At 49.0% G+C, this 24624-nt stretch overlaps 1 protein-coding gene across 1 annotated transcript; it reads left to right on the forward strand.

Annotated features, from left to right (window-relative positions):
* The first annotated feature begins 7342 nt into the window (after positions 1–7342).
* LOC140190194 (cerebellin-3-like) lies at positions 7343–23267 on the forward strand. The gene is made up of 4 exons (XM_072246713.1): positions 7343–7380; positions 7481–7567; positions 18636–18690; positions 22698–23267. The coding sequence occupies exons 1-4, from the start codon at positions 7363–7365 to the stop codon at positions 23108–23110; spliced, it is 573 nt and encodes a 190-aa protein (XP_072102814.1). The 5' UTR covers positions 7343–7362; the 3' UTR covers positions 23111–23267.
* The last annotated feature ends 1357 nt before the right edge of the window (positions 23268–24624 follow it).

Consider the following 24624-nt stretch of genomic DNA (forward strand, 5'->3'; position numbering starts at 1 on the left):
CCATCTCTGGGAGTATTCAGGGTTTCCTTCTTCGTGTCACTAGCTTCCTCTCAGTTTGCACTACTGTCAGCCATGCAAGATCCGGGTGGAGACTCAGGAATACAGTCACATTCACATGCTGAAGGGTTCCCCATTGCCATTTCCGTAACCTGTCCAGCTCTTGGCTCCACCCGTCCCCTTCCTGTCTTCTCCTATCATTTCAGATCTCCCCCTCCCCCTCCCACTTTCAAATCTCTTACTAGCTCTTCCTTCAGTTAGTCCTGATGAAGGGTCTCAGCCCGAAACGTCGACTGTACGTCTCCCTAAAGATGCTGCCTGGCCTGCTGTGTTCACCAGCAACTTTGATATGCGTTTCCATGACAGTTCTGTTTGACCGATCAGGGTTGCTAGCCCTGAGCAGAACCCCCAAAGCTGAAGGACCAGTGAACCACTCTTACCATGGCCTGTATCTTTTGACCTTGTATCCAGATTACAATTATTCTATGAAACAAGCCATGCTGTGTGCACAATGATCAGGGCATTGATTATAAGAGTCAGTAAGATGTGCAAAGCTCTGTTGAGACCACACTTGGAGTACTGTGTTCATCAGAAAGATGTGCAGGCTTTGGAGAGGGTGCAGAAGAGGGCAACCAGGGTACTGCTTGGACTGGCGAATCTAAGCTTTCAGGAGAGTTCAGACAAACTTGAGTTGTTTCCTCTTGAGATTGAGGGGAGGCCTGATCAAGGATTATAAACTTGCAAGAACCATAGATAGAGTAGACAGTTATTTTTTTTTTCTCCAGCGTATAAGTGTCTAATAGCAGAGGGTATTAAAAGCGAGGGAGGAAAGTTTAAAGGAAATGTGCCAGGCAAGTTCTTTATTACACAGAGCGTGGAATGGACTGCTGGGGTAATGGTAGTGGCAGTTATTATAGAGGATCTGAGACAGACATGGGAAGAGGCAGGAATGAAGGGGTAGTGATCAGGCATGGTCAGAAAAAATTGGTTTAATTCGGTGACATGGTCCGGACAGAATCGATGGGCTGAAGGGCCTGTTCCCCTGTTGATCTACGTTCTCTTTGCCCCCATGTCGATCAGGCATGCTGTGCACAAGGAGAGAGGATTCAGGAATCAGGGTGGGAATCGTGCTGGAATCTATAATGAAGGGTATTCTACCTTGAGTAGAATGATCGAATTGTAAAGAGCCAGTGGGAGTTTCTGAAAAAGTAACGCTTGGCGATCTTTGAGGATGTGGCTGTAGCAACAGATAATGAGCGGCCTGTGCTTTGGCAGTGAGAAAGGCACATCTTTGTCTATACTGTCAAAAGACTCTCTGTTGAACTATGTGCTCTTGCTTCCTTCTGCTTTTTGCAGACAGTTCTTCCTCATACTTCTGCTGAAATAATCAGCTTGACACCCTGGCTGGTATCTCTTATTAGAGAGGCACACAATGCTTCCACTGTGTTCCTGGCAAAGACTGAACAGAGGCCAGCTGCTTGCGAAAGATCGGCTCCACCAGCCTGGGACTTTTCGAATTTATCCACGTGGCCTCATCACGTACATGCAGGGGCTACTTTAGGGACAAGAGTGGAGCCCGGTGTGCTCTTCTGCTGCTGCAGCCTGTCCACTTCCAGCTTCAACGTGTTGTGCGTTCGGAGAAGCTCTTCTGCTCACCACTGTTGTAACGCGTCGTTATTTGAGTTACTGTTGCCTTCCTGTCAGCTTGAAGCAGTCTGGCCATTCTCCTCTGTCCTCTCTCATTAAGGCATTTTAGCCCACAGAACTGCCGCTCACTGGATGGTGTTTTCGTTTCTCGCGCCATTCTCTGTAAACTCCGGAGACTGTTGAAAATCCAAAGAGATCAGCAGATACTGAAACCATTCCGTCTGGCACCGACAATCCTTCCACGCTCAGAGTCACTCAGGTCACATTTCTTCCCCCATTTTGGTGTTTGGTCTGAACAACAACTGAACCTCTTGACCGTGTCTGCATGCTTTTGTGCAAGGAGGTGCCGCCACGTGATTGGCTGATTAGATATTTGCACTAACGAGCAGGTTTACAGATGTACCTACCGAAGTGGCCACTCAGTGTCTGCTGAGTTTGTTCTGACCAGCTATGACGGCTACCGAATTTACCTCTTCATCTTGCTTGCCAGTCAGTGCTCCTCTGATTCCTCTACTCGGTTGTGGAGTGGGGGAGTGTGCTGCAGAAAAAGGAGGTCGACAGGGTACGGGCTCAACCGGTGACCCACTCCAGCTCCAAACGTTCAGAGGGGTTGTGGGCAATTTACGACTGCCAATTAACATTCACTGGCACAAAGAATAAACCTGGGGATACAGAGAGAGCTATCAACCTCCGCTTTAAAAATATAGTTAAAGGATTTGGCGTCCACTGCTGTCCGTGGCAATGACTCCTACAGATTCACCACCCTCTGCCTCAGTAAATTACTTCCCACATCTGTTCCAAAGGGGCATCCTTGTATTCTGAGGCTGTGCTTCTGTGCTTTCTGGTCTGAGAATTCTCCATTATTGAAACTGTCTTCTCCATTTCCACTTTGTCTAGCCCTTTCAATATTTGATAGGTTTCAATGAGACCCCCCCCCTCCCCACCGTCCTTTTAAATTGCAGTAAGAGCCATCAAACGCTCCTCATTCGTAAACCATTTCATTCCAGGGACCCCTCAGTAAGGGTGTGTGCGTGTGTGGTGTGGCTGGGTGTGTGCAATTTACAGCTGCCAATCGATGTTCTTTGGGACATGGGAGGAAGCTAGAACAGGCCACGGGGTCACATGGAAAACTTATAAACTACACACACACACACACACACACACACACACACACACACACACACACACACGCTCTCTCTCTCACATACCACACACACGCTCTCTCTCTCTCTCTCACACACACACACACACACACACACACACAAACACACACACACACACACACTCTTCTTCGGTTGTCCATCGAAATCCAATGACGACGTCCACTCCTTTAACGGTGAGATCTTCAATGACTATACAGTCCGATCCTGGACCCACAAGCTCTATTGCAGGTGGGAGATGTATATGTGGTAGTGGTGACAACCCTGGCTGCATTTCTCCTGGCTCTCTTCTGCTGTCTTCTGGTTGTTCTTTCCATCTCCAGAATACGAACCCTGTCCCGACACAGCTGTCGCCAAGTGGTACGGTCAGCAGCAACCTCCTCCGGGTCCTCGGGTCTGATCTTGCACTTCCTTAAGGCATTCTTCATCTGATCCTTATAGCACTTCTTCAGCCCTCCAGCTGAGCGTCGACCGTGATGTAGCTGGCCGTATAACACTCTGCGGGGTAGCCGACATGGGGGCATCCTTATCACGTGCCCCAGCCACTGCAGCTGACGCTGGGTGATCACAGCCTCGATACTCCTGCAGTTGATCTTTACAAGTATTTCAGTGTGAGGCACCCGCTCACGCCAGGTAATTCCTAGGATGCGCCGGAGACAGTTTATGTGGAAGCAATCAAAGGACTTGATGTGACGGCTGTAGCTTACCCAAGCTTCACAGCTATAAAGGAGGGTGGTGACACAGACCGCTTGCTATACACACACACACGCACACACGCACATGCACACGCACACACGCTCCAGAGAAGCGGAGGCCGGAATCGAACCCTGTTCTCCAGCAGCCCCGAAGAGGTGTGTTCACCCACCGTGCACAGGGAAGGTCTTTCAGAAGCGTCACTTCCTTCCGCATAACCCTCACAGCGGCGACACTGCAGTGGAAACTGCCAGCGGTTTCAAACATCGGGGAGAGCACATCACACGCAACCCCTCAAGGTCCCAGAACACATCCTCCACACTCAAGGAATCTCACCAACAGATTTACATTCTGAGGAGGCTGCAGAAAGCTGGCCTATGCAATCAGTATTTATGGCCTTCGACAGTTGCGCATTGGAGAGTATCCTAACACTGGTGTGGAAACTGCACTGCGGCCGACTGGAAACTCGTCAAAACTGCCCAACGCATATCTGGCACCAGCCTAGTCACTGTCATGAACACAAACACAGAAAGTTGATAGAACAAGGCCAGCAATATCGCAAAAGATCCCATCGACCCTGTTCATTGACTGTTTGGCCCACTCCTATCAGGAAAGAGGCTAATAGTATCCACACCAGGACAGGCGGACTCAAACTCAGTTACTTCCCCAAGCCATCAGGCTAATTAACTCCTCTACTCATTAACCCACCACACCAGTCCTTCCCCCAACCACCACTATATATAGTATACATCTCCTCGCGTCACTTTATGTACATTCAGTCATTCCATGTAAGCCACTTGTGTGTTTTATAGCATTGCCTTTCTGTTTACATTTATTGTGTTGTTGCATTTTTTTGTACTGTATAGGATCTGGAGCAACAATCATTTCGTTCTCCTTTACATTTGTGAGCTGAACAATGACGAATCCCAGATCTTGAATGCCAAATCCCACATCCCAAATGCGGGATCTTGAATCCTGCTCTTTAAATCCTGAATCTTCAATCTGGGAAAAAAAAACTGGAAGAAATGCGGCCCGCTGCTCCACAAGGTGTGAGAAGGAGCGATTGTATAATGGTGCTGATGCTTTGCTGTAGTCCAACTCAGCTAAAAATATTTTGTTAATGATTTTCATTTGTACTCAGTTTCTAAATCTTGAAGAATGGAAATTGAAAATCCTGTGCTAATTCAATTATCCCGTGTTAAACAAAAGTGATACATACAAAGAGAGCCCAATAATCACAAATGAGACACCAGCAAAATAAAGTGAAAACCAAGAGCCGGTCTAAAGACAAACAATTAGACATGAAATGTAAGCAGTCCAAGGAACACTGCGTACCCACGAGGTTACACCAAGAAAATAAAATCCATATGCTCCCTGAAAAAAATTTTTTTTAAACCAACTCCTGTTGTGGCATGTGTGTTACAGAGCAAGTACTCATCATGAGGGAGGAGAAGATGACAGCGTGACCGTTCCGAATGATATCGTAATGTGTTAACCAGGGGCCGTGCACAATCCGGATTTGATGGAGACAGCCGTGAGAAGCACGGAGGAACACCTGGAGAAACTTCTGAAATGCCCGCTTCGCTGCCGCTGCTACTGTGCGACCGAGATTCTCTGGAGGGGAAGGCCCCAGATCCTCTGCTTTGCCTATTGCCGGTTGCTGGGGCCGGGGTCGAAGCGCTCGGTGGGGATGGTGCTCGGTGCTCGGTGTCGGAGAGCTGGTTGGAGGCTCGGAGTTTTCGGACGGACTCGGAGTCGGACTGTGATTGGATGCTTCTGGGATGCTGCATCGGCAAGTTTGCGGCGCTAGAGGTTCACAGTCTGTGTGAGACAATGGGACTTTTGGGAGACTTTGAGACTTTTTACCGTGCCCATGGTCTGTTCTTATCAAATCACGGTATTGCTTTGCACTGTTGTAACTATATGTTATAATTATGTGGTTTTGTCAGTTTTTCAGTTGATTTCCCATGTGTTTCTGTGATATCATTCTGGAAAAACATTGTATCATTTCTTAATGCATGCATTACTAAATGACAATAAAAGTGGGCTGCGTGTCCTCATAATCTAATCTAATCTAATGTGCCTTGTGGGATGATGTGGGAAATCATCGTCTTTCTATGACAATGACTGTTGTTGGCAAATTTTTCCACTGAAGTGGTTTGACATCGTCTACTTCTGGGCAGTGTCGCTACAAGATGGGTGACCCCAGCTGTAATCAGTACTCTAACATAAAAATTTAAGAAATAGGAGCAGGGGTCGGCCATCTGGCTCGTCAAGCCTGCTCCACCATTCAATAAGATCATGGCTGACCCTTGGATGTGATATGTGTGTTAAGGAGAAAGTGGAGTATGGGTAGGCAAGTGAACTGTCAAGGCCTTGACAAGGTAGATTGAGAGACTGAGTTCATCTTTATCACACATCATGCCCATTATCATCATTATGTGCCTTGTCATATGACGTGGGCGGTCATGGTCTTTCCATGACCATCATTGTTCTTGGCAACTTTTTCTGCATTAGTGGTTTGCCCATTGCCTTCTTCTGAGCAGTGCCTTTACAAGGTGACACCGGCCATTATCAATACACCGCCTGGCGTCAGTAGTCGCAAAACCAGGACTTGTGATATGCACTGGCTGGTTATACAACCATCCACCACCTGCTCCCATGGCTTTACATGACCCTGATTGGGGGGCGGGGGGGGGGGGAAATCAGGTTGTACACCTTGCGTGCGGGCTAGCGGAGGTGTCCAGCTCCTTTGATTTCCTGACCTGAGCCTCACAGGGACCATAGGTCCCACGCCAGGGTGATCTTGGGTGAGGAGTAGAATCTGGGACAATGAATGGGCTTGCAGAGCCCTGCAGGGCCGAAGGGACATTCCTGAGCCAGTATGGACTTCACCGTTGATATGTTTGTAAAGAAAGCTTTCGGCACATTGGCCTTCGTAAATCAAAGTACTGAGTACACCAGATGGGATATAATGTTGAAGACCTTTGTGAGGCCTAATTTGGAGCGTTGTGTGGAGTTTTGGTCACCTGACCACCATAAAATTGTAAATAAGGTTGACCAAGCACAAAGAAAACTTACAAGGATTTGCCGGGTCTGGAGGACCGGAGGTGTAAGGAAAAATTGAACAGATTCCGACTTTATTCCTGAGAAAACAGAAGATTGAGAGGAGATTTCATAGGGGTGTACAAAATTATGAGGGTACAGATAGGGTAGATGCAAGCAGGCTTTTTCCACTGAGGTTGGGTGGGACTGCAACCAGAGGTGATGGGTTAAGGTTGAGAGGTGAAAATGAGGGGGAGCCTCTTCAGTCAGAATGTGGAACGAGCTGCCAGCACAAATGGTGCATGCGAGATCAATGTCAATGTTCAAGCGAAGTTTGGGTAGATATATGGATGAAAGGGATATGGAGGCCTGTGGTCTGGGAGCAGGTTGATGGGAGTAGTTGGCTTTGGCATGGACTAGATGGGCCAAAGATAACTGTTTCTGTGGTGAACCTATCTCTGACTCTATGAGCCTTTCTATTGCAAAAGAACAAAATTTCCAAGCATCTTCTGCCTCTCCCAAACAGGACAGGGAAGCTGCACCATCAGCTCCACAAAGCATGCATTACATGGAAACAAAGGCAGGCGGAGTCTTGGCAGAGCGGAGGCACAATCTGAGCCCAAGGGAAGAAATATGAAACACCTTGATCGGTCGGGTTCCCGTACAGAGGTTGTGTGCGTGTGTGTCTGTGTGTGGGCGGGGTTCTGAGGAAGTTGCTTCAGCTCCTGTTCCTGCTCCAGGCCTCACTGTAACTATTTAAAGGGCACAGGAGTGAAGGCAGGACACATTGGAGGGCGAGGACGAGCTAGAAGTGGTCGCGATGGATTTCTGGGTCAAGGTGAATATCAGAGTCCTTGCCAAAGGATGGCAGATGATCAGGGAGGAAGGGATGGGGGTTCATTGCTGACACTTAACTTATTGTCCTCTTTTTCCACCAGGCGGTTCTGTTCATTCTCAGCATCTCGATGTCCATCAAAGTGGCATATTCGCATCCCCCTGACTTGAAAGACAAGCATTATCAGAAGGTTTGGAGATAACCACTGATGGCGCGGGATCGGAGGGAGCAGGAACAGCACAGAGCGAGCTTCACCCGATGTCCAACTCCAGGAGTGTGTGATGGGACATTGTAGAGGGCGCTTCACTCTGTGTGTGATGGGATGATGTGGAGGGAGCTTCACTCTGTGTCTGACTCCATGAATGTGTGATAGGACAGCGTGGAGGGAGCTTCACTCTGTGTCTGACCCCATGAGTGTGTGATGGGACGGTGTGGAGGGAGCTTCACTCTGTGTCTGACCCTATGAGTGTGTGATGGGATGGTGTGGAGGGAGCTTCACTCTGTGTCTGACTCTGGGAGTATGTGATGGGACGGTGTGGAGGAAACCTCACTCTGTGTTGGACCTCACGAGTGTGGGATGGGCCAGTGTAGATGGAGCTTCTTTGTGTGTATAACCCCAGTTCTGTGTGATGGGATGGTAAAGAGGGAGCTGCACTCTGTGTCTGATCCCGGGAGTGTGCGATGGGCCAGTGTAGATGGAGCTTCACCCTTTTGTCTGACCCTGGGAGTGTGTGATGGGTCGGTGTGGAGGGAGCCTCATTCTGTGTCAGACTCCGGGAGTGTGTGATGCAATGGTGTTGAGGGAGATGCACTCTGGACTGACCATGGTAGTGTATGATTGGGCAGTGGTGTGGGAATCTGACTCTGTGTTGGACCCAAGGAGTGTGAGATGGACAGTGTGGATGGAGTTTCTTCGCGTGATTAACCCTGGAACTGTGTGATGGAACGGTGTGAAGGGAGCTTCACTCTGTGTCTGATACCCGATGTGTGTCATGGGACGTGTGGAGGGAGCTTCACTCTGTGTCTACTCCGGTGCTTGTGTGATGCCATGGTGTGGGGGAAGCTCAGCTCTGTGTCCCACTTGGTGTCTGAGCGTAAGGGTGTGTGATCGGACAGTGTGTCACTCTGTGTATAACACCGGGACTCTGTGACAGGACAGAGTAGAGGGAGCGTCACTCTGTGTCTGACCCTGCGATTGTTTGACGTGACATTGTGTAGGGGCTTCACTCTGTCTCACTCCCGGAGCGTGTGATCGGAATGTGTGGAGGGAACCTCACTCTGTGTCTGATCCCTCGAGTGTGTGATGTGCCAGATTGGAGGGAGCCTCACTCTCTGTCTGACACCAGGATTGTGTGATGGTAAGGTAAACAGGGAGCTTCACTCTGTGTCTCTCACAGGGACTATGTGATTGGACAGTGTAGAGGGAGCCTCACTCTGTGTCTCAGTCACAGAACGTCTCAGTCAGCCTCGGCGTGCTCGGGCAGCTCAGAGAGGCTAGTTTCTGCCGATGCGTTGCACACTCCGAGGTCAGAATAAACGCTTTAATCTCCTCCACATGTATCAACGGGGATTTCTCAGGAGGGGCGAGGATGTCCATTGTCTCGCTATCAAACGAGTCTCCCTTCACCCTTTCACTACACATAGCGCCCCTACCTTCCTCCCCGTGTGCACTAGCAGACGGCAGCTCTTATAACCCACACTGCGCAGGGGGTACCCCGCTCCCTGCCTACTCCACCGTCGCGTCAGCCTTACCCACAGTTCCGCCAATGGAGGGATCATCCCCGGGAACTCACTGTGGATCAAGCGTTGATGGGTCGGCATGCAAAGTAGATCCTCCTCTTCAGGAGCCAGGCACGAGGTCGACCCCGCCAACTCCAGTTCCAGGGGTCTACCGGCAGCCTGATCCCGAGAGTGAGAGAAGCTGGTCTCTGCTCCGCCAACCTTACCTGGTGCATTTGCCTCCAGGGAGGCACTAACTATTAAGTCCTGGGTGGCGTGCTCCAAGGTTGTCCCAGTTGGGAGATCAGGGCCAACAACACCTTCCTGCACAAACGCTCCACCCACCATAGGGCTCGAGGCCACATCTGGGGATTCAGGTTTAGGACCGACCTCCACCTGGCTATCTACCCCACGACTACATTCCCTGCCTTCTTGGAGGAAGATCTCCTTTTTCTCTTTAGGCCGGAGGAGCACACAGGTGCAGGAGTCACCAATGCAGCGGCACTCTCAGCTTCGTTCGCACCGTCGGCCTGCGCACCTCCCTGAGCCTCCCGCTGCACTGCAAGGCAAGCCGGTTTCTCGGCACAGGGCACAGGAGTGGGTCTGAGCTCTGCGTTCTCAGGGGCCACCTTCCTAGGGTGTTTGGATGTCTTCTTCGTCTTCCTGCCCCGCGGAGGCTCCTCCCCGTCCCCTGGCATGCCCTCCCTCCACGTAGCCTCAAATCCCCCCGGCTGAGCCACAGGGGCAGGAGCACATGATGAAACAGGGGCAAGGGCAGGGGCAGCTGGGGCACTGGTGCCAGAGATGGACTCCTTGGGCCGGGGTGTTGCGGCAGCCCCTCCTTCCAGCAGGCATGGCACGGCGGGCGCTGAGAGCTCCAGTACTGCTGATTGGATTGTCTAACCCCCCTGTGCCGGACAGTATGTCAGCCCTCAACCTCGTCCTCTCGTGCCAGCTGATTTCTCTGACCGTGAAGCCCCTACTGAGTGCCCGGTGCACCAACTCATCAGTCCCCAGATAAAACATTGCCTGTCCGAACTCTTTCCCAGAGGCCGATATACCGGCTCCCAACCAAGTCCTTCATGGCCTCTGTTCCAGAGTTGTTCCAGAGTTATTCCAGGGCAGAAAATACATTGCACCCCGCGTTCACCATCCACCACCCGAAACAGAGCATTATCCGAGGGCGGAGAGGCAGTCGTATTTACATAAATGCCCGGAGGTCTCCGACTCCCAGGAGACAGGTCCGGCATGATGACACTACAGTCCGAAGCAAGAGACATATGCAGCGCTGACGCTAATAAACTCCGAGAGCTCCTGAGGCGTCAGCAAATCCCATCGGTCCGGCTGCCCCAATATTCTGTGTCCCGAGAGGCTGAAACACGTAACAGGCGATCCAGACTCCTCCTGAACGGTTGGAATCTTCTTTTGCTGGGGTGGTAGGAGGCGCTCACACTCGACAATATACCTTTTTTGACACGGCGCCTGAAATTCCAAAGCCGGGAAAGACCCCATCGGTCCCGAAGGACTCTCAAGCCGTACAAGGTCGAGACGTACATGACCACGGGAAACATGACCACACAAAGGGAAGGGATGCTGCCCCGATGTTAGTGGGGGAGCACCGGTGCTCCTCTCCTGCTTTCAGAGTGAGTCGGTTTCCTGATCAGTTGCCAGCGGCCGCAGAGCTGAGCAAATAGCAAGTTGGCAGAAAAACTCCAGACGGAGCCTCCACGCTAAGACCGCCACTCAGATGTCCAAGAGACCCGCCGTATCACTTCCAAGGTATCACACCAACTTTGCGCAGCAGTTTCCCCTCGATTTCTCCCAGTTCAATCAGAACAGCTCCACCTTGTGTCTGACCCCGGGAGTGTGTGATGGGAAAGTGTGGAGGGAGTTTTACTCTGTGTCTGACCCCGGGAGTGTGTGATGGGACGGTGTGGAGGGAGCTTCACTCTGTGTCTGACCCCGGGATTGTGTGATGGGACGGCGTGGAGGGAGTTTCACTCTGTGTCTGACCCCGGGAATGTGTGATGGGACGGCGTGGAGGGAGTTTCACTCTGTGTCTGACCCCGGGAATGTGTGATGGGACGGCGTGGAGGGAGTTTCACTCTGTGTCTGACCCCGGAAGTGTGTGATGGGACGGCGTGGAGGGAGCTTCACTCTGTGTCTGACCCCGGGGGTGTGTGATGGGACGGCGTGGAGCGAGCTTCACTCTGTGTCTGTCGGTCTCTCAGAATGTGTGATAGGATAGAGGCAGTTCACTCTGTTATCTGGATCCGAAGTGCGCAGTGGGAACAGAAAGAGAATCAGGATCACAATCAGGTTTAAAGCGATCACATGCTGTATTTGCTGAAAGTTGCTGATTTGCTTCATGAGTACATTGCAATGCATAAAAACAAACTATAGATTACAATAAGAAATGTTCAGTCTTAGGCTCACATACCGTGCATAGCCAATGCTGTCCTAGACTTTTGCACAGTACTGTGTTTGTCAACGTGGAGGGGGAACGAGTTAGTCTAACTGGCGGGAGTGAAGAATGTTAGGAATGGCGAGGGTGGAGCGCCGTGGGAGGGGTGTGGGACAAGCGGCAGAGAGCGAGTGCCAGGGGTGCGGGCGTAGACACACCCAGCCCTGAGACACCAGGCAAGGTCATTTGATTCCAAACAACTGGTTTATTGATCATTACAGAATGTCCCTCTGGTGCTTCCCGCTCCCTCCCCTCTCCCTTCCTCTTTTTCCAAACCTGATTCCCCTCTCCCTGCCCCCTTCCCACTCTCAGTCCACAATATAAACCCATGTCAGAATCAGGTTTATCATCACTCACATATGTCCTGAAATTTGTGTTTCTCTTTCGCAGTACAATGCAATACATAAAATTATTACAGTGCCTTGTAAAAGTCTTAGGTACTGCAGATATAGAGGTGCTTAACACATTTACACAGTACTATAGACATTAAATTAAATAAGTATTGCAAATAGAGAGCAAAAATAGTGAGGTAGTGTTCATAGTTGGTTCATCGTCCGTTCAGAAATCTGATGGCGGAGGGGAAGAAGCTGCTCCCAAATCTCCTATCCGATGGTAGAAATGAGAACTGATAATGTCCTGGGTGATGGATGTCCTTTTTGAGGCACCACCGTCAGACACTTTTGTCACTTGTCCTATTTCATTCCCAGCAGGAGGTCCAGTGTCGTACGTACTCTCGAAGGTCCCTTGTGTTCTGATTCTAAAGACTTTCCTGGATGTACAATGAAATGCAAGAGTTTGGGCACCCCGGTCAAAAGTTCTGTTACTCTAAATAGCTAAGCGAGTAAAAGATGAGCTGATTTCCAAAAGGCATAAAGTTAAAGATGACACATTGCTTTAATATTTTAAGCAAGAAAACTTTTTTATTTCCATCTTTTACAGTTTCAGAATAACAAAAAAGGAAAAGGGCCCGAAGCAAAAGTTTGGGCACCCTGCATGGCAGTACTTAGTAACACCCCCTTTGGCAAGTGTCACAGCTTGAAAACGCTTTTCGTAGCCAGCTAAGAGCCTTTCAATTCTTGTCTGGGGGATTTTCACCCATTCTTCCTTGCAAAAGGCTTCTAGTTCTGTGAGATTCATGGGCCGTCTTGCATGCACTGCTCTTGTGAAGTCTATCCACAGATTTTCGATGATGTTTAGGTCAGGGGACTGTGAGGGCCATGGCAAAACCTTCAGCTTGCACCTCTTGAGGTAGTCCATTGTGGATTTTGAGGTGTGTTTCGGTTCATTATCCTATTGTAGAAGCCATCCTCTTTTCATCTTCGGCTTTTTTACAGATGGTGTGATGTTTACTTCCAGAATTTGCTGGTATTTAATCTGCACCCTTTTTTCTCCAAACATACATTTGCTCATTGTGGCCAAAAAGTTCTATTCAAAAGTTTCAAAGGAACATCTAAACAAGCCTGATGTATTTTGGAAACAAGTCCTGTGGACTGGTGAAGTTAAAATAGAACTTTTTGGCTGCAATGAGCAAAGGTATGTTTGGAGAAAAAAGGGTGCAGAATTTCATGGAAAGAACCCCTCTCCAACTGTTAAGCATGGGGGTGGATCGATCATGCTTTGGGGTTGTGTTGTAGCCAGTGGTATGGGGAACATTTCACTGGTAGAGGGAAGAATGAATTCAATTAAATACCAGCAAATTCTGGAAGTAAACATCACACCGTCTGTAAAAAAGCCAAAGATGAAAGGAGGATGGCTTCTACAACAGGATAATGAACCGAAATACACCTCAAAATCCACAATGGACTACCTCAAGAGGCACAAGCTGAAGGTTTTGCCCCGGCCCTCACAGTCCCCTGACCCAAACATCATCGAGAATCTGTGGATAGACCTCACAAGAGCAATGCATGCAAGACGGCCCAAGAATCTCACAGAACTAGAAGCCTTTTGCAAGGAAGAATGGGTGAAAATCTCCCAAACAAGAATTGAAAGGCTCTTAGCTGGCTACAAAAAGCGTTTTCAAGCTGTGACACTTGCCGAAGGGGGTGTTACTAAGTACTGCCATGCAGGGTGCCCAAACTTTTGTTTTGGGCCCTTTTCCTTTTTTGTTATTCTGAAACTGTAAAAGATGGAAATAAAAAAGTTTTCTTGCTTAAACTATTAAAGCAATGTGCCATCTTTAACTTGCTGCCTTTTGGAAATCAGGTCACTTTTGACTCGCTTAGCTATTCACAGTAACAGAAATGTTGACAAGGTGTGCCCAAACTTTTGCACGCCACTGTATTTCATAAATTCTAACACAGTGAATACCAGGGAGTTAAAAATTTCCCACAAACACAACCTGATTCAGTCTAATATACTTTATTAGGAGTTTGAAGCGATTTGGCATGTCAACAAATGCACTCAAAAACTTCTATAGTTGTACCGTGGAGAGCATTCTGACAGGCTGCGTCACTGTCTGGTTTGGAGGGGCTACTGCACAGGACCGAAAGAAGCTGCAGAAGGTTGTAAATCTAGTCAGCTCCATCTTGGGCACTAGCCTACAAAGTACCCAGGATATCTTTAAGGGTCAGTGTCTCAGAAAGGCAGAATCCATTATTAAAGACCCCTAGCACCCAGAGCATGCCCTTTTCTCACTGTTACCATCAGGTAGGAGATACAGGAGCCTGAAGGCATGCACTCAGCGATTCAGGATCAGCTTCTTCCCCTCTACCATCTGATTCCTAAGTGGACACTACCACACTTTTTTAAATATACAGTATTCCTGTTTTTACCCATTTTAAAATAATTTATTCAATATACGTAATCGATTTAATTGCTTATTTATTATTATGTTTTATTTTATTTATTCCCTCTCTCTGCTAGATTATGTATTGCATTGAACTGCTACTGCTCAGCTAACAAATATCACATCACATGCCGGTGATAATAAACCTGATTCACATTCTGATTTTTATTTGCTTAAAGGTTAACTTGCTGGTTGGGATGGTGGTGAGAGAAACAAAGGGAACGTTATCATTGATTCTGGGAGGATTAGATTCTAAAAGGAAGGAGGTAGTGCTGGGGCTTTATCTGACATTGGGCAGACTACACTTGACGCAGTTTTGGGCCCCGTTATCTGAGAAAGCATGTGCTGGCATTAGAGAGGGTCCAGAGGAGGTTCACAACCATGATCCCGGAGGTGAAACGGTTAACATATGAGGACTGGACCTGTAACCTCCGGAGTTTAGAAGAATGAGGGGAATCTCACTGAAAACTATGGAATATTGAAATGCTTAGAGTGGATGCGGAGAGGTTGTGCCCATTAGTTGGGGAGCTTAGGGCCAGAGCGCACAATGTCACAATAGGAGAACGTCGCTGTAAAACGGAGGTGATGAGGAATTTCTTTAGCCAGAGGGTGGCGAATCTGTGGAATTCATTACCGCAGACCGCTGCGGAGGCCGTCATGGGGTATATTTAAAAAAGAGGTTGATAGTTTTTTGATTCGTCAGGGCACCGACGGTTACCGGGAGAATGAAAGAGAGAGGGATAATAGATCAGCCATGATGGACAGGTTCAGCAGACGCGATGGGCAGAATGGCCTAATTCTGCTACGGTGAATTATGGTCTAATTTTCAGTAATTTCTCCACACACCTTTTCTGCAAGTTGTCGCTATCTACTCGGAGGCAGGTGTCTATAAAACAGCTCCAATAGAATGACCCTCCCCTTCTAGTTTCTGAGTTCAACCAGCACAACCTCTCTACATAATATCCCCGCTCGTTGTCACATCTTCTTATCTAAAAGCAACATCCCTCTTTGCTTACCTGTACTTCTGTCACACCAACATTCCGGAACATTGAGCCGCCAGTCCTTCCTTTCTCTTATTCGATTTCCGTCATGCTTAAACACTCTGTCCTCCGGAGTCGACCCACGCTGGGTTTGACCACCCTTCCTGTTATTCCCCGGGCATTGAAATAAATACACCTTCACTGAGGGTCTCTTTCTCTCCAGTTACTCTTTTCCAGACAATCCTGAGGTTGGATCCTGATGATTTTAATCCAAATTTCTTTCAGAAGTCAGGAAAGAGGCAGAAAACTTGTTGCTTCAAGATCGTTTTATCGATCGGACAAAAGAAAATTGAAAACAGGAAGTGACTGAGATCCACTAAGTGAAGAGAGAGACATGGTGCCCTGCGTGGAGTAGCTATTTTTATGCCCATAGATAAAGAAATTATTTTCAAATTTGTAGATAAGAGTTAACCAAAGAGAAAGCACGTATTTTGCTAAAGGAGTTCCAAGACAAGCTTCCGGAATTACAACAATATAACCACCAGGGGGGGATATGAAACTCTTACATACAAATAAGAACTAATTAAAATACAGACAGACAATTAATTGTTAAACAGCAAAGAAATCAACAATTAAATAGAACAATCTAACAATTAAACAGTCAAATACAACATAGATTATCGAAGTTACTCTCGCTGGCTACTACATTATCCCCTGGTTTGGTCAGAGTTCCACCTGCTGCCAATCTAGTTTAGATCCTCCCGTGTAGCACAGGCAGATTTCCCAGCAATACCCTCGGTTCCTCTCTGGTTCAAGTGCACCATGTCCCTCTTGTACAAGTCACCCTTGTCCCAGAAGAGACCCCAATGACCCAAGAACCCGTTCCCTTCCCCTTCCATCAGCACCTCAGCCACACGTTCATCTGACCCATCGTTCTACTTCGGAATTTGCCGCTATGTGGTACCAAAAGGAACCCAGAGATCACCTCCTCTGAGGCCTGCTGCTTAACCTTTTTCCCAACTCCTTTGGTAGGACCTTATCCCTTGTTCTACCTGTTTCAATTATACTAATGTGTAAAATGACCTCTGTTCAACCTGCCCCTCCAGAATGTTCGGCAACCACTCTGACATCTTAGACCCTGGCACTTGCAAGACAACATACTAGTCCAGTATGTCTGCTGGGACCATGCTATCTCCTGCCCGGCCCTCAATATAAGGGAGCTCTGCTCTGTACCCTACACCAGGAGTGTGTGAAGCACAGTGTGGAGGGAGTGTGTCTGACCCCGGGAGAGTGTGATGGGACAGTGTAGAGGGAGCTTCACTCCGTTTCTGATTCCTGCTCTGAGGGATAGGACAGTGTGGAGGGAGCTTCACTATGTGTCTAAACACGGCAGTCTGTGATGGGAAGAGGTGGAGGGAACATTATTCTCTTTGACCCCAAGAGTATTTCATGGGACGGTGTGGAGGGAGTTGCACTCTGTGTCTGACTCCGGGAGTGTGTGATGGGGCGGCGTGGAGGGAGCTTCACTCTGTGTCTGACCCCGAGAGTGTGTGATGCGACAGTGCAGAGGGAGATTCACTTTGTGTCTGACCCCGGCTATGAGTGATGGGATGGTGTGGAGAGAATGTCAGTCTCTGTGAACCCAGTGGAGTGTGAAGGGATGGCGTGGAGGGACCTTCACTCTGTCTGACCCCGGCAATCTGTGATTGGAAGGTGTGGAGGGAACATTACTCTCCTTGACCTCAGAAGTATTTGATGGGACGGTGTGGAGGGATCTTCACTCTGTGTCTGACCGCGGGAGTGTGTGATGGGATGGTGTGGAGGGAGCTTCACTCTGTATCTGGCCCAGTCAGTGTGTGATGGGACAGTGTGGAGGGAGCTTCACTCTGTGTCTGACCCTTCAAGTGTGTGATGGGACAGTGTTAAGGGAGATTCACTCTGTGTCTGACCTCAGGAGTGTGTGATGGGACGGTGTGGAAAGAGCTTCACTCTGTATCTGACCCTGGGAGTGCGTGATGGGACGGTTTGGATGGAGCTTCACTCTGTGTCTGACCCCGGGAGTGTGTGATGGGATGGTGTGGAGGGAGATTCTCTCTGTATCTGACCTCGGGAGTGTGTGATGGGACGGTGTGGAGGGAGCTTCACTCTGTATCTGGCCCAGTCAGTGTGTGATGGGACGGTGTGGAGGGAGCTTCACTCTGTGTCTGACCCTTCGAGTGTGTGATGGGACAGTGTTAAGGGAGATTCACTCTGTGTCTGACCTCGGGAGTGTGTGATGGGACGGTGTGGAGGGAGCTTCACTCTGTATCTGACCCTGGGAGTGCGTGATGGGATGGTTTGGATGGAGCTTCACTCTGTGTCTGACCCCAGGAGTGTGTGATGGGACGGTGTGGAGGGAGGTTCTCTCTGTATCTGACCTCGAGAGTGTGTGATGGGACGGTGTGGAGGGAGCTTCACTCTATGTTTGACCCCGGGAGTGTGTGATGGGACAGTGTGGAGGGAGTTTCACTCTGTGTCTAACCCCAGGAGTGTGTGATGGGACAGTGTGGAGGGCGCTTCACTCTGTGTCTGACCCCGGGAGTGTGTGATGGGACAGTGTGGAGGGAGTTTCACTCTGTGTCTGACCCCGGGAGTGTGTGATGGGACGGTGTGTATGGAGCTACACTCTGTGTCTGACACCGGGAGTGTGTGATGGGACAGTGTGGAGGGAGTTTCACACTGTGTCTGACTCCGGGAGTGTGTGATGGGACGGTGCAGAGCGAGCTTCACTCTGTGTCTGACCCTGGGAGTGCGTGATGGGACGGTTTGGATGGAGCTTCACTCTGTGTCTGACCCCGGGAGTGTGTGATGGGACGGTGTGGAGGGAGATTCTCTCTGTATCTGACCTCGAGAGTGTGTGATGGGACGGTGTGGAGGGAGCTTCACTCTGTATCTGGCCCAGTCAGTGTGTGATGGGATGGTGCAGAGCGAGCTTCACTCTGTGTCTGACCCCGGGAGTGTGTGATGGGACAGTGTGGAGGGAGCTTCACTCTGTCTGACTCCGGGAGTGTGTGATGGGGCAGTGTGGAGGGAGCTTCACTCTGTGTCTGACCCCGGGAGTGTGTGATGGGACGGCGTGTATGGAGCTTCACTTTGTGACTGACCCCGGGAGTGTGTGATGGGATGGTGTGGAAGGAGCTTCACTCTGTATCTGACCCTGGGAGTGTGTGATGGGATGGTGTGGAAGGAGCCTCACTCTCTGTATGACCTGTACAACCTGTTCCATTGAGGAGATTCTGTGGAACCCATGTCTCACCTCTTGCCTCTACAGGACCACGATTACTGGCTGGCCCATTCACCCGAATTCGGGCATCACCCGGAGGACGGTAAGTGTGGACTGGGCACCACCTTTCCTTGACTCCTGCTCAGCCCAGTGGGAATTGTCCCATTCCCAGGCAGTCTGTGGGAATTGAATCAATCACGTTACACAAACAGGAATCGGATTTCTGTTCTTCGCCATCCCCCACGAACTCGCCTTCCCTGACAACGCATAAAGAGAGAATTCAGACCATTGAGTCGGTGTCTTCTCAGAAATCCCCAAATAATTGGATCTTGGGGTAAAGCTTGATCCTTCCCACTTGGGCAGTATCAGCCAATCACGTGCCGCCCCAGTGGTCATCTTACCATTGATTGGTGGGTGGGCTTGACAGCGGCTATTGGTGGCTGTGCTTTGGGTGGCACATGGAGTGACGCTTCAGCCGCCTAATGGGAACACGCCTTCGGCCCTTCATTTCCATATTGGCCAACAAGTGGAGAAGAGGACATGCCTCTGTCTCTGTCACTGGTACTGAAGTGGAGATGGTTGGGAGCTTTGCATTCTATAAATATTAGCGGCAACTTGTTGTCAAACCATGTGGACGCTACGGTCAGGAAAGCTCACTACATCCTCAGGAGGCTGCAGAAATTTGGCGTGACCCTCATAACTATACCTGTATATCTAGATCCGCCATAGAAAGCGTCCTGTCCAGATGCAATAAAACTTGATACGGCAGCTGTTGGTGTGCATGCTTTATGATTCTTGGATGACTTTCATGTTCTTTCTTTGTTTCATGGATACCTGGAGAAGATGAATCTCAGAGCTATGTATGGATACATAGTCTGTTAAAAAATTATCCTTTGAACCTTTGAACTGTTCGGCCCGAGACCGCAACAAACGGCAGAGAGACGTGAACACAGCCCAGTTCTTCAACCAAACCAGCCCTCTGGTCTACTGACTCAATCTAGAACCATATAACCATATAACAATTACAGCACAGGAACAGGCCATCTTGGCCCTTCTAGTCCGTGCCGAACTCTTACTCTTGCCTAGTCCCACCGACCTGCACTCAGCCCATCACCCTCCATTCCTTTCTTGTCCATATATCTATCCAATTTAACTTTAAACGACAACATCGAACCTGCCTCAACCACTTCTGCTGGAAGCTCTTTCCACACAGCTTCCACTCTCTGAGCAAAGAAGTCTCCCCCCTCATGTTACCCCTAAACTTTTGCTCATTAACTCTCAACTCATGTCCTCTTGTTTGAATCTCCCCCACACTCAATGGAAAAAGCCTATCCACGTCAACTCTATCTATCCCCCTCATAATTTTAAATACCTCTATCAAGTCCCCCCTCAACCTTCTATGCTCCAAAGAATAAAGACCCAACTTGTTCAACCTTTCTCTGTAACTTAGGAGATGAAACCCAGGCAACATTTTAGTAAATCTCCTCTGTCTTCTCTCAATTTTATTGACATGTAGAGCTCCCACTGCCTCGGGAAAGCAGCCATAATAATTGAGGACACCGTTCACACCGCTCATTTTCTTTTTACGCTCTTCTACCACACAGAAGGCACAGAAGATACAAGGACAGATTTTGTCCAGCTGTTTTTAGATTCTTGAACTAACATCTCATACCCTATAAGATCAACTTTTGTCCTCCTAGTCCACATCATTGTGGCCTTTAGTGCACTGCATTTCCCCTGTACCTGCAACATTATCTTCTGCAATTCCTTCAACTATATTGGTGTATGGATTGAACTGTCTGAGTGACAAGCAAATATATAGGGTGTTGTCTTTCTTAGTCCAGGCACTGGGTTCAACAGCCAGGCAGTAGCACTTCGTGGCCACATTATTAGTTACCTCCTGCACCTAATAACGTGGCCACTGAGTGTATGTTCGTGGTCTTCTACTTCCCATCCACTTCAAGGAACGACATGTTGTGCATTCAGAGACACTCCTCTGCACGCTACTGTTGTAACGAGTGGTTATTTGGGTTATTGTTGCCTTCCTCTCAGCTTGAACCAGTCTGGGCATTCTACGCTGACCTCTCTCATTAACAAGGCACTGTGTTTTTTTGCCCACAGAACTGCCGCTCACTGGATTTTTTTTTGGACACTATTCTCTGTGAATGTTTTGCGCACAAAAATCCCAGGAGAGCAGCGGTTTCTGAGATCCTCAAACCACCCGATCTGGCACCGACAGTTATTCCACAATCTGTCACTTAGATTACGTTGCTTCCGCATTCTAATGTTTGGACTGAACAGCAGTTTGAACCTCTTGACCACGTCCTCATGCTTTTATGCTTTGAATTGCAGACATGTGATTGGCTATTTAAATATCTGCCTTAACGAGCAGGTATACAGCTGTACTTAATAAAGTGGGCACTGAGTGTATTTTTCATGCGTGCCTTTAGTGGTTAAGTCACTGATGTCAAGAGTCAGGCCGTTATTCTGCAGCTTTAAGTAATCCCGGTTGTACCGCATCTGAAATATTACGTTCATTTCAGGTCATCCCATGATTAAGGTTCGTCCATCGTCATCGATGAAGACCTCGACACCCTTAGTACTTTTTACGAGGTCGAGTTGCTTGCTCGACACTCAACCCGGCACGGATGGAAAGTGTGCCCGGGAACGGCCCGACTGGATTCGAACTCGGGAACATTCGCTCCCGGAGTCCGGCGCTGATGTCACTGCGCCACCAGCCGGAGATGGTGTCGAGACTAGCGCTTGATTTGGATTTAAGTGAGGAAGAGTTGCGCAGCGTCAGACTCACTCTCTCTTCCCAATTCCCATCTGGATCCAGTGGCAAGACAGAGTAGAGACGGCTGGAGATGGGACTAGATGCAATGGATGATCAGGACGCCTTCTGTGTCTTGTCCTGCTCTACGTGTTCCACGACACTTGCAGTGACCGCCTTCTTGACTGTTGGACCTTCCAATGGTCTCGTCCGCTCAATCCGCCGGAGTCTGTCTTCACATGCTGGGATAGACAACTCCCTATCTCACTGAGGGTTTGAGACCCGTCGGCTACCCTCACCTGGTTTAGTCGGCTTGTTGAAACTGTTGCCCGGGGTGTGGCCGCTGCCGCATGCAAACAGCTACGGGGAGCCACAGGTGAGAGCTGAGTGCCAGGTGGGGACCAGAGGTGGACAAACCACGATCTGTTCCCCCACCAGATGTACTACCCCTTCCTGACGCCCCATACACCCCGTACATCCCATGATAGTAGCATCATAGGTGGATTGAGTTGTGAAGACTGCTCTTTCGTGTTGGCCTTCGGAATTTAGGATGTAAAGTTGCAGTTGGTGGGGTCTAATTTGGAGTACTCTGTGCGGTTCTGGTCACCTACCTACGGAGAATACACTCAGTACCTCTTGTACCTCATGAAGTGGCCACTGACTGTCTGCACGTAGGCCATCCGCGTCAACGTTCAAAGCGTTGTGCGTACAAAGATGCCCTTATACACGTCACTGTTGCAATCTGTGGTTATTTGAGTTGCTGTCGCCTTCCTGTCAGTTTGAATCACTGAACGTGTTTTTCTTTTTTTTTGTATTACTTGCAATAAACATTAGATACTGTTGTGTGTAAAAATAAACAGGAGAAAAGCAGATTCTGAAATACTCAAGCCACCAGCGTCCGGCCCTAACTATCATTCCACGGTCAAATCACTCAGATCACAGTTCTTCGCCAGTCTGATATTTGGTCTGAACACCAAATGAACCTCTTGACCACGTCTGCATGCTTTTATGCATTGAGTTGCTGCCATGTGATTGGCTGATTAGATATTCCCATTAACCAGCAGGTGTGGAGCTGTGCTAATAAAGCGGCCATTGAGTGCAGGACGATATTTGAATGTTCGGAGAATGGAGGTCTATTTGTCAGAAGTGATTAGTTTAATTAGGCAGTTAATTATGAGTTTAATTAGCTCGGCATCTCTTGGCAGGCGTAAGTGCCGTGCTGGTGTCTGTTCAATCATAATTGTCTCGGTCCACGTATCAATAACAAACTAGTGACCAGTTATAGAAGTCCCACCGAGCTGTATTTGATCCTAACGTTCTGCCCTCTCTGCCCACAGAAGAGAGCCACGATCGTCACCATGCTGTCCTCTTCGCTGCCACTCGCAGTGTCAAGAACGGTCCACCGAAAACAGGGGACGCTATTGTCTTCGACCAGGTGCAGCTGAACCGAGAGGGAGGCTACGACCCCAACACCGGGATCTTCACCTGCCCCGAAGAGGGCACCTACTTCTTCGCCTTTTCCTTCCTGCCCGGGCGGGAAGAAGGCGACACCACCGTGGCCTTGGTGAAGAACGACGCCGTCCACGAGCGCCTCTACAGCAGTCTCCCGCCCGGCGCCACCCAGCTGTCCGAGCGTAGCTGCCTCTTACGGCTGGAGAAGGGAGATCGGGTGTGGGTGAGCCTGGAAGAGGGCTCAGTGTTGATGCATCAGGCCTCCTTGTCCTTCCAGGGGTACCGCATCTCCAGTTAATTCTCTCCCCTTGCTTCGGTAGCACTCCTTCCCCCTCCTCCTGTTCTAACTGACACCCTCTTTCCTTCCAGCTTCCGGTATCTTTGCAGCCACCGTCTTCAACTGGAACCCCCACCACCCGGAACACGCGCTTGTGAATTTTCTTCCTGCTCTACCATTGCCCTGTGTTATCAATAAAGCACTCTGTTTAGCATCAAATCTCTGTCTCAGTATCTGCTCTGGAGTCTATGGTGTTGGGGTGGGTGGGGGAATTTTATATATTTAGACACACAGCGCGGCACACCCTCTTCTGGCCCACTGAGCTGAGCCGCCCAGCACCCCACTGATTTAACCCTAGCCTAATCACAGGACCATTTACAATAACCAATCAATCTACTAACCAGTCTTTGGATCGTGGGAGGACACTGGAGCACCCAGAGAAAGCTCTTGACTCTCACGGGGGGCATGTTCAATCTTTCTCGAGGACACCGGAATTGAACTCCCACTATAAGGGAAAGGTATTCCTAACACTGACCCTTCTGGAAACATAGAAACATAGAAAATATATGCAGGAGTTGGCCATTCGGCCCTTCGAGTCTGCACCGCCATTCAGTATGATCATGGCTGATCATCCAACTCAGAACCCTGTACCAGCCTTCCCTCCATACCCACTGATCCCTTTAGCCACAAGGGCCATATCTAACTCCCTGTTAAATATAGCCAATGAACTGGCTTCAACTGTTTCCTGTGGCAGAGAATTCCACAGATTCACCACTCTCTGTGTGAAGAAGTTTTTCCTAATCTCGGTCCTAAAAGCCTTCCCCTTTATCCTCAAACTGTGACCCCCCGTTCTGGACTTCCCCAACATCGGGAACAACCTTCCTGCATCTAGCCTCTCCAATCCCTTTAGGATTTTATATGTTTCAATAAGATCCCCCCTCAATCTTCTAAATTCCAACGATTATAAGCCTAGTCAATCCAGTCTTTCATCATATGAAAGTCCTGCCATCCCAGGAATCAATCTGGTGAACCGTCTTTGTACTCACTCTATGGCAAGGATGTCTTTCTTCAGATTAGGGGACCAAAACTGCACACAATACTCCAGGTGTGGTCTCACCAATGCCTTGTACAACTGCAGTAGTACCTCCTTTCTCCTGTACTCAAACCCTCTTGCTATGAATGCCAGCATACCATTCGCCTTTTTCACCGCCTGCTGTACCTGCATGCCCACTTTCAATGACTGGTGTATAATGACACCCAGGTCTCGTTGCACCTCCCCTTTTCCTAATTGGCCACCATTCAGATAATAATCTGTTTTCCTGTTTTTGCCACCAAAGTGGATAACCTCACATTTATCCACATTAAATTGCATCTGCCATGAATTTGCCCACTCACCTAACCTATCCAAGTCACCCTGCATCCTCTTAGCATCCTCCTCACGGCTAACACTGCCGCCCAGCTTCATGTCATCAGCAAACTTGGAGATGCTGCATTTAATTCCCTCATCTAAGTCATTAATATATATTGAAAACAAC

This window comes from Mobula birostris, chromosome 29, assembly GCF_030028105.1.
Source record: "Mobula birostris isolate sMobBir1 chromosome 29, sMobBir1.hap1, whole genome shotgun sequence".
Taxonomy (NCBI): domain Eukaryota; kingdom Metazoa; phylum Chordata; class Chondrichthyes; order Myliobatiformes; family Myliobatidae; genus Mobula; species Mobula birostris.

Excerpts from the sequence above, each read along its gene's own strand:
- LOC140190194 (XM_072246713.1), top strand. Across the intron at positions 7,568-18,635 it reads AAGACAAGCATTATCAGAAG|GACCACGATTACTGGCTGGC; the intron begins GTTTGGAGATAA and ends TTGCCTCTACAG. Across the intron at positions 18,691-22,697 it reads CGGGCATCACCCGGAGGACG|AAGAGAGCCACGATCGTCAC; the intron begins GTAAGTGTGGAC and ends CTCTGCCCACAG.